Source organism: Triticum aestivum, chromosome 3A (genome assembly GCF_018294505.1).
Source record: "Triticum aestivum cultivar Chinese Spring chromosome 3A, IWGSC CS RefSeq v2.1, whole genome shotgun sequence".
In the NCBI taxonomy this organism is placed as follows: domain Eukaryota; kingdom Viridiplantae; phylum Streptophyta; class Magnoliopsida; order Poales; family Poaceae; genus Triticum; species Triticum aestivum.
The window spans coordinates 385,573,437-385,583,667 of NC_057800.1; the positions used below are offsets into that span (position 1 = coordinate 385,573,437).

The 10,231-nt window shown below is 42.7% G+C and overlaps 1 protein-coding gene across 1 annotated transcript; it reads left to right on the forward strand.

Annotated features, from left to right (window-relative positions):
* The first annotated feature begins 628 nt into the window (after positions 1-628).
* LOC123058352 (probable WRKY transcription factor 56) lies at positions 629-1,947 on the forward strand. Its single transcript, XM_044481095.1, has 3 exons — positions 629-1,126; positions 1,225-1,362; positions 1,465-1,947. Exons 1-3 carry the CDS (start codon positions 846-848, stop codon positions 1,730-1,732), a joined length of 687 nt encoding a protein of 228 aa, XP_044337030.1. The 5' UTR covers positions 629-845; the 3' UTR covers positions 1,733-1,947.
* The last annotated feature ends 8,284 nt before the right edge of the window (positions 1,948-10,231 follow it).

The following is a 10,231-nucleotide window of genomic DNA, read 5'->3' on the forward strand; positions in this document are numbered from 1 at the left end:
TCGGTAGGAAGACACACTGCAAATGATGAGACAAAATGTGCGAGAGCCGCTGGACGATGCTCTGTCTAGCACGAATCTCCATGCACTCGACTGAGACTTAATACTAGATACCGTAAGCTAAGGACATCGAGCTTAAATTAGACTTAATTAAGCATAAAAAAGAAAAGAAAAAAAAAGAAAATACCCACACCAATCTTCATGCAAGACCAATGATATAAGACTTAGATGTGCAATACTTATGACACATCTAGATGTGCTTTAGCAAAACTGCTTAAATTACCCATGAAAAGGATGAGGAACACGGGGTCAGGTTCGTAACCAAATTCCGTGATCCTTCCGAGCATCCAAGACCAGTCGGTGTTGGCTGCCACCGGGAGCACGGCGTCGCTCTTGTCCGCGCGCCTTTTGGCCTTCGCACTGCCACGCGAACAGACTCCGCCGTCAAAGTCATCGGTCCACGGCGACGACTTGCCTGAGTTGGTACCTTCGCAGATGGATCCCACATCATACAGCTATGCCTGGACAGAAAGCGATTGCGGACGGGTGATACCAGTATACCACTAGCTGCAGCCTCATAGCAGCTTGCTAGAAGCCGTCCCGTACGTCTTGGTCGTTGTCGCGTATCCGGAGACGCGCGGCAGCGATCGAGTTTTCCAGGCAAAGTCTTGGCTCGTGTGCTCCCACTGAGCTTCGTGCGTCATCTGTTTGAACACGGACCGGCTCGGTGTGCGTCATCTGGTTGCCGTTTATAGCTTTGTGCTCGTCAACCGAACACGAGTTGCCATGCTCTCACCACTTGCGCATGCTCAAGAAGGCGAGTCTGTCTGGTTTGTGGGCTTGTCGCAATGTCCTCCTACTCGTCCCTCCTCTCCGTGAGCCCCGGCGAGCAGATCGGTGGGTATGCGGACGGAGGTGACCACGACGACATGGCGGCCGCCGCCAACTACCTATCATCATTCTGCTTTGATTTCGGCGAGGAGTATTATTCCCTGGCGGAGGCAGCAACAGCCTCCTACCCCTTGCACGCACAGCAGCAGCAGCAGCCGCCAACCCAGGCCGACAGCCACCACAGCGGCAAAGCAGCAAGTACTACTAGTAGTTCACAAGGACTCGACAATATCAACACGTAAGTATTTGTTAGATCGAAACTGTCTCCCTTCATTATCATTACTAGTGCGTGGCTCTCAAGTCTGAACCTCGTTATCCTGTCGTCCAATTGTCCAGGAGCTTGACCAGCAGCGACGCGAGGAGCAAAGGCAGCAAGATCGCGTTCAAGACGAGGTCGGAGGTGGAGGTGCTGGACGACGGGTACCGCTGGAGGAAGTACGGCAAGAAGATGGTCAAGAACAGCCCAAACCCAAGGTACGCACGCACGCACGCACGGCATGCAGCCCAAGCCCAGCCGCGCTGATACGCATTTTAATCCTCTTCTCTGACGAGACGGCGGGCGATGATGGCGAGCAGGAACTACTACCGTTGCTCCAGCGAGGGGTGCCGCGTGAAGAAGCGGGTGGAGCGGGATCGCGATGACGAGCGCTTCGTCATCACCACCTACGACGGCGTCCACAACCACCTTGCGCCACTGCCGCCGCGGGGATGCGCCGGATACTCGCTATCGCTCGCGCAGACGCGCGTGGACGAGGGGTCGTCGCCGCTACCCGTGCAAGGCCGCCGTTGCTTTCTTGACACCATGAAGATGCAGGCCGCCGGTAGCGTGATATCTGACAATTGACATGTTCAGGATATTATGTGAGACTTTTTTCTCGAGAACAGGATATTATGTGATACTGATTAATGTACTTTACTTGTAATTAATACCGCAATCTTTATCTTTTTTGGTATGAGGCACCTTATTACTTAGGCCTAATTGGTAACAAGGGTTCCAGAGGAAATTTTTCCTACAAATGCATTCGCTTCGTAGGAAATGCATACATGAATTTCACAGGAATACTATTTATTTCCTGTGTTTTAGAGGAAACTACGCATCCACTCAAAAATCATTTTACGCGTAGAAATGATGCAAGTCAGTTCCTTATAATTGCAAGTGTCAATTTTATCAAATTCCTATACTACTCCCAATTCCAACGTCTTGGTTTCCTCTAAACCGAATGAGACTTTAAAAGATTTAATCATTACACCTGGCATCTGCATTACTGAGATGCACATAACCAAACATGTTCACTCTGAAAACAGAATATTAAAAAAGGCGAGATACAAGTAAACATGTAGAGTCTGTATAGCGCCTAAACCGAAGGGGGGGGGGGGGGGGTCAATCCTAAGATCATGTTGTCATCCATACTGGGCAAAGTTATCCTCACCATAGCCTGCAATCGTGTACATACCTTCGTAAACGGGTCTTAGTTCTCCCCACGTTGTAGAGACAACCATAAATAAAGTGTCACGGTACATCTGTAGATAACCTGCGTAAGAGAAGTACTTTTACCTTTAAAAACCTTATCATTTCAAATAGCCAAAGCGACCAGATAACGTCAAGCGCTCCATCCTAAGAAGAATTCTAAACCTGTAATTCATTCCATGCAACCAATTGCCAAATATACTAACAACACTAAAAGGAGGATACAAGCCAGAAACTATTTGGATGACTCAATCATATATAATGAGCCAATTTGCATTGGAAGAACAAGTGTTTTATTGTCCCATCATGCTGACAAAAAATAGTTGCGTACTTCCATGCCAATTCCTCTTAATAAGCTTTATCTTTAGTAAGAATGACTTTGCGACGAAGATATCATGCAAATATTTTATTCTCTAGTGGTATCTTCATCTTACAGATCTTATTATTATCAACTGGCATATTTGACTGGAGCAAAGCTCTATACATTGACTCAACTGAGAATTTCCACTACCATGTAGTTTCCTAAGCATTGGATTGGTGAAGCACACTTATCGAAATAACCACAAACCGAAACAGAAAATTGTGCGGTTGCGCTAGGTACCGACAAGGTGGCCTCTAATAGGGAGCTGTCATCTAGCACTATGTGGGCCAAATATCTTTGTATTGCATTTTTTTGGATTTCCCACCTTCGTATTTCTACTCTCTAATAGTGGTTGCCCTCCACCAATGTACTTTACATGTATGCATGCATGACAGTGTGATTGTAAGCTCTAGTGCATTTGTTGCATGGAAATCCCTAATTCACGCATTGATATCAATTGTATGGCCTCTCCATTGCCTAACAATCCGCCGAGTTGATGCGATCATTTCTTCCTTTTTTACTTCTCCTATATATCTCTAGCACTGCATGTTATTCCACCCATAGTGCTAATGTCCATGATCCACGCTCATGTATTGAGTGGAGTTGAAAATGCTAAAGCGCGTTAAAAACTATAATCCAATTGCTTGGTTTGGCATCAATGTGCTCATGATTTATCTTAATGCGGTGAAGGTAGAGTCATGCCATGCTTACATAATTCAATGAGTAGGGATAACATTTGTTGAGTATCGTATATTTTGAAAAAGTGATGATTATGTTCTTCTATTCATGAATATTATTATGTTGATATCAATTACTTCATCGTTTCTCAATATTTTTTACCATAAAGAGATTACATGATTGACATGTTAATAGCATTCAACATCAAAAATTCTGTTTTTATCGTTTACCTACTCGAGGACAAGTAGGAATTAAGCTTGGGGATGCTGATACGTCTCCAACGTATCTATAATTTTTGATTGTTTCATGCTATTATATTACCAATCTTAGATACTTTATATGCAATTTTATGTCATTTTGGAGGGACTAACCTGTTAACCTAGTCTCCAGTGCCAGTTGTTGTTGTTTTTTTGCATGTTTTTGGCTTTTCAGAGTATCAATACCAGCGAAGTCCAAACACGATAAAACTTTACGGTGATTTTTTCTTAACCAGAAGGGATCCTGGAACATTCGTGAGGTGGCCAGAAGATCTACGGGAGAGCCACAAGCTCACACGGTGCGAGCGCACTGCCTGAGCTTGTGGATCCCATGCAGCTCTGTTTGACCTAATTCCACTTCCATATATTCCCATAAATCCCCAAATCAACAAAGAGCCATTGGAAACAATTTTTCCACCACTACCAGCTTCTGTTCTTCCGTGATCCCATCTGGAGGCATTTTCCGGTACTCTGCCAGAGGGGGAATCGACCACGGAGGCCTTCTACGTCATCCTTGCTACACCACCATGATGTGTGAGTAGTCTACCACGGACCTACAGGTCCATAGTGATTAGATAGATGGCTTCTTCTTTCTCTCTGATCTTCAATACAATGTTCTCCTCGGCGATCTATTCGATGTAATCTTATTTTGCGGTGTGTTTGTTGGGATCCGATGAATTGTAGATTTATGATCAGATTATTCATTGAAAGTAATTGAGTCTTTGTTGAACCTTATTATGCATGATTTTTATAGCTTTGTATTTCCTCTAATCTATCTGTTTGGTTTGGCCAACAAGATTAATTTATCTTCAGTGGAAGAGATGCTTTGTAGTGGGTTCAATTTTGCGTTGTCCTCATGTTGGGGAACGTAGTAATTTCAAAATTTCCTACGCACATATAAGATCATGGTGATGCATAGCAACGAGAGGGGAGAGTGTTGTCCACGTACCCTTGTAGACCGAAAGCGGAAGCGTTAGCACAACGCGGTTGATGTAGTCGTACGTCTTCACGATCCGACCGATCAAGTACCGAACGCACGGCACCTCTGAGTTCTGCACACGTTCAACTCGATGACGTCCCTCGAACTCTGATCCAGCCGAGCTTTGAGGGAGAGTTCCGTCAGCACGACGGCGTGGTGATGATGATGATGTTCTATCGACGCAGGGCTTCGCCTAAGCACCGCTACGATATGACCGAGGTAGATTATGGTGGAGAGGGGCACCACACACGGCTAAGAGATCAAGAGATCAATTGTTGTGTCTTTGGGGTGCTCCCTGCCCCCGTATATAAAGGAGTGGAGGAGGGGGAGGGCCGGCCCTCTCTATGGCGCGCCCTAGGGGAGTCCTACTCCCACCGGGAGTAGGATTCCCCCTTTCCTAGTAGAACTAGGAGCCCTTCCAAGTAGTAGGAGTATGAGGAAAGGAAAGGGAAGGGAAAAGGAGAAGGAAGGAAGGGGGCGCCCCCCTCCCTAGTCCAATTCGGACCAGCCCATGGGGAGGGGTGCGACCACCCTTTGAGGCCTTTCTCTCCTTTCCCGTATGGCCCATTAAGGCCCAATACGAATTCCTGTAACTCCTCGGTACTCCCGAAAATACTAGAATCATTCCGAACCTTTCCGATGTCTGAATATAGTCGTCCAATATATCGATCTTTACGTCTCAATCATTTTGAGACTCCTCGTCATGTCCCCGATCTCATCTGGGACTCCGACCTCCTTCGGTACATCAAAACACATAAACTCATAATATAACCGTCATCGAACTTTAAGCGTGCGGACCCTACGGGTTCGAGAACTATGTAGACATGACCGAGACACATCTCTGGTCAATAACCAATAGCGGAACCTGGATGCTCATATTGGCTCCTACATATTCTACGAAGATCTTTATCGGTCAAACCGCATAACAACATACGTTGTTCCCTTTGTCATCAGTATGTTACTTGCCCGAGATTCGATCGTCGGTATCTCAATACCTAGTTCAATCTCGTTATCGGCAAGTCTCTTTACTCGTTCCGTAACACATCATCCCGCAACTAACTCATTAGTTGCAATGCTTGCAAGGCTTATAATGATGTGCATTACCGAGTGGGCCCAGAGATACCTCTCCGACAATCGGAGTGACAAATCCTAATCTTGAAATACGCCAACCCAACAAGTACCTTCGAAGACACCTGTAGAGCACCTTTATAATCACCCAGTTACGTTGTGACGTTTGGTGGCACACAAAGTGTTCCTCCGGTAAACGGGAGTTGCATAATCTCATAGTCATAGGAACATGTATAAGTCATGAAGAAAGCAATAACAACAAACTAAACGATCAAGTGTTATGCTAACGGATTGGGTCAAGTCAATCACATCATTCTCTAATGATGTGATCCCGTTAATCAAATGACAACTCATGTCTATGGCTAGGAAACTTAACCATCTTTGATTCAACGAGCTAGTCAAGTAGAGGCGTACTAGTGACAGACTGTTTGCCTATGTATTCACACATGTATTATGTTTCCGGTTAATACAATTCTAGCATGAATAATAAATATTTATCATGATATAAGGAAATAAATAATAATTTTATTATTGCCTCTAGGGCATATTTCCTTCAGTCTCCCACTTGCACTAGAGTCAATAATCTAGTTCACATCGCCATGTGATTTAACATCAATAGTTCACATCACCATGTGATTAACACCCATAGTTCACATCGTCATGTGACCAACACCCAAACGGTTTACTAGAGTCAATAATCTAGTTCACACCGCTATGTGATTAATACCCAAAGAGTACTAAGGTGTGATCATGTTTTGCTTGTGAGGGAAGTTTAGTCAACGGGTCTGCTACATTCAGATTCGTATGTATTTTGCAAATTTCTATGTCAACAATGCTCTGCACAGAGATAATCTAGCTAATTGCTCCCACTTTCAATATGTATCCAGATTGAGATTTAGAGTCATCTGGATGAGTGTCAAAATTTGCATCGACGTAATCCTTTATGACGAACCTTTTGTCACTTCCATAATCGAGAAACATATCCTTATTCCACTAAGGATAATTTTGACCAATGTCCAGTGATCTACTCCTAGATCACTATTGTACTCCTTTGCCAAACTCAGGGCAGGGTATACAATAGGTCTGGTACACAGCATGGCATACTTTATAGAACCTATGGCTGAGGCATAGGGAATGACTTTCATTCTCTCTCTATCTTCTGCCGTGGTCGGGTTTTGAGTCTTAATCAACTTCACACCTTGTAACACAGGCAAGAACTCCTTCTTTGACTGTTCCATTTTAAACTACTTCAAAATCTTGTCAAGGTATGTACTCATTGAAAAACTTATCAAGCGTCTTGATCTATCTCTATAGATCTTGATGCTCAATATGTAAGCAGCTTCACCGAGGTCTTTCTTTGAAAAAACTCCTTTCAAACATTCCTTTATGCTTTGCAGAATAATTCTACATCATCTCCGATCAACAATATGTCATACATATACTTATCAGAAATGCTGTAGTGCTCCCACTCACTTTCTTGTAAATACAGGCTTCACCGCAAGTATGTATAAAACTATATGCTTTGATCAACTTATCAAAGCGTATATTCCAACTCCGAGATGCTTGCACCAGTCCATAGATGGATCGCTGGAGCTTGCATATTTTGTTAGTACCTTTAGGATCGACAAAACCTTCTGGTTGCATCATATACAACTCTTCTTTAATAAATCCTATTAAGGAATGCAGTTTTGTTTATCCATTTGCCAGATTTCATAAAATGCGGCAATAGCTAACATGATTCGGGCAGACTTAAGCATAGATACGAGTGAGAAATTCTCATCATGGTCAACACCTTGAACTTGTCGAAAACCCTTTTGCGACAATTCTAGCTTTGTAGATAGTAACACTACTATCAGCGTCCGTCTTCCTCTTGAAGATCCATTTAATCTCAATGGCTCGCCGATCTTTGGGCAAGTCAATCAAAGTCCATACTTTGTTCTTATACATGGATCTCATCTCAGATTTCATGGCCTCAAGCCATTTCGCGGAATCTGGGCTCATCATCGCTTCCTCATAGTTTGTAGGTTCGTCATGGTCAAGTAAAATGACCTCCAGAACAGGATTACCGTACCACTCTGGTGCGGATCTCACTCTGGTTTACCTACGAGGTTCGGTAGTAACTTGATCTGAAGTTACATGATCATCATCATTAGCTTCCTCACTAATTGGTGTAGTAGTCACAGGAACAAATTTCTGTGATGAACTACTTTCCAATAAGGGATCAGGTACAGTTATCTCATCAAGTTCTACTTTTCTCCCACTCACTTCTTTCGAGAGAAACTCCTTCTCTAGAAAGGATCCATTCTCAGCAATGAATGTCTTGCCTTCGAATCTGTGATAGAAGGTGTACCCAACATTTTCTTTTGGGTATCCTATGAAGACGCACTTCTCCGATTTGGGTTTGAGCTTCTCAGGTTGAAATTTTTCCACATAAGCATTGCAACCTCAAACTTTAAGAAATGACAGCTTAGGTTTCTTGCCAAACCATAGTTCATATGGTGTCGTCTCAACGGATTTAGATAGTGCCCTATTTAATGTGAATGCAGTTGTCTCTAATGCATAACCTCAAAACTATAGTGGTTAATCGGTAAGAAACATCATAGATTGCACTATATACAATAATAGTACGGTTATGAAGTTCGGACACACCATTATGCTGTGGTGTTCCAGGTGGCACGATTTTGTGAAACTATTCCACATTGTTTTAATTGAAGACCAAACTCGTAACTCAAATATTTGTCTCTGCGATCAGATCGTAGAAACTTTATTTTCTTGTCACGATGATTTTCCACTTCACTCTGAAGTTTTTGAACTTTTCAAATGTTTCAGACTTATGTTTCATCAAGTAGATATACCCATATCTGCTCAAATCATTTGTGAAGGTTAGAAAATAACGATACCTGCCGTGAGCCTCAACATTCATCGGACTGCATACATCAGTATGTATTATTTCCAATAAGTCAGTTGCTTGCTCCATTGTTCCGGAGAACGGAGTCTTAGTCATCTTGCCCATGAGGCACGGTTCACAAGCATCAACTGATTCATAATCAAGTGATTCCAAAAGCCCATCAGCATGGATTTTCTTCATGCGCTTTACACCAATATGACCTAAATGGTAGTGCCACAAATAAGTTGCACTATCATTATTAACTTTGCATCTTTTGGCTTCAATATTATGAGAATGTGTATCACCACAATCGAGATCCAACAAACCATTTTCATTGGGTGTATGACCATAGAAGGTTTTATTCATGTAAACAGAACAACAATTTATTCTCTTACTTAAATGAATAACCGTATTGCAATAAACATGATCAAATCATATTCATGCTCAACGCAAACACCAAATAACACCTATTTAGGTTCAACACTAATCCCGAAAGTATGGGGAGTGTGCGATGATGATCATATCAATCTTGGAACCACTTCCAACACACATCGTCACTTCACCCTTAACTAGTCTCTGTTCATTCCGCAACTCCCGTTTCGAGTTACTACTCTTAGCAACTGAACCAATATCAAATACCGAGGGGTTGCTATGAACACTAGTAAAATACATATCAATAATCTGTATATCAAATATACCTTTGTTCCCTTTGCCATCCTTCTTATCCGCCAAATACTTGGGGCAGTTCCGCTTCCAGTGACCAGTCCCTTTGCAGTAGAAGCACTTAGTCTCAGACTTAGGACCAAACTTGGGCTTCTTCACTTGAGCAGCAACTTGCTTGCCGTTCTTCTTGAAGTTCCCCTTCTTCCCTTTGCCCTTTTCTTGAAACTAGTGGTCTTGTCTACCATCAACACTTGATATTTTTCTTGATTTCTACCTTCGTTGATTTTAGCATTACGAAGAGCTTGGGAATCGTTTCCGTTATCCCTTGCATATCATAGTTCATCACGAAGTTCTACTAACTTGGTGATGGTGACTAGAGAATTCTGTCAATCACTATCTTATCTAGAAGATTAACTCCCACTTGATTCAAGCGATTGTAATACTAGACAATCTGAACACATGCTCACTGCTTGAGCTATTATCCTCCATCTTTTTAGCTATAGAACTTGTTGGAGACTTCATATCTCTCAACTCGGGTATTTGCTTGAAATATTAACTTCAACTCCTGGAACATCTCATATGGTCCATGACATTCAAAACATCTTTGAAGTCCCGATTCTAAGCCGTTAAGCATGGTGCACTAAACTATCAAGTAGTCATCATATTGAGCTAGCCAAACGTTCATAACGTCTGCCTCTACTCCTGCAATAGGTCTGTCACCTAGTGGTGCATCAAAGACATAATTCTTCTATGCAACAATGAGGATAATCCTCAGATCACGAATCCAATCCGCATCATTGCTACTAACATTTTTCAACATAATTTTTCTCGAGGAACACAATAAACTGGGAGCAACATCGCGAGCTATTGATCTACAACATAGATATGCTAATACTACCAGGACTAAGTTCATGATAAATTAAAGTTCAATTAATCATATTACTTAAGAACTCCCACTTAGACAGACATCCCTCTAATCTTC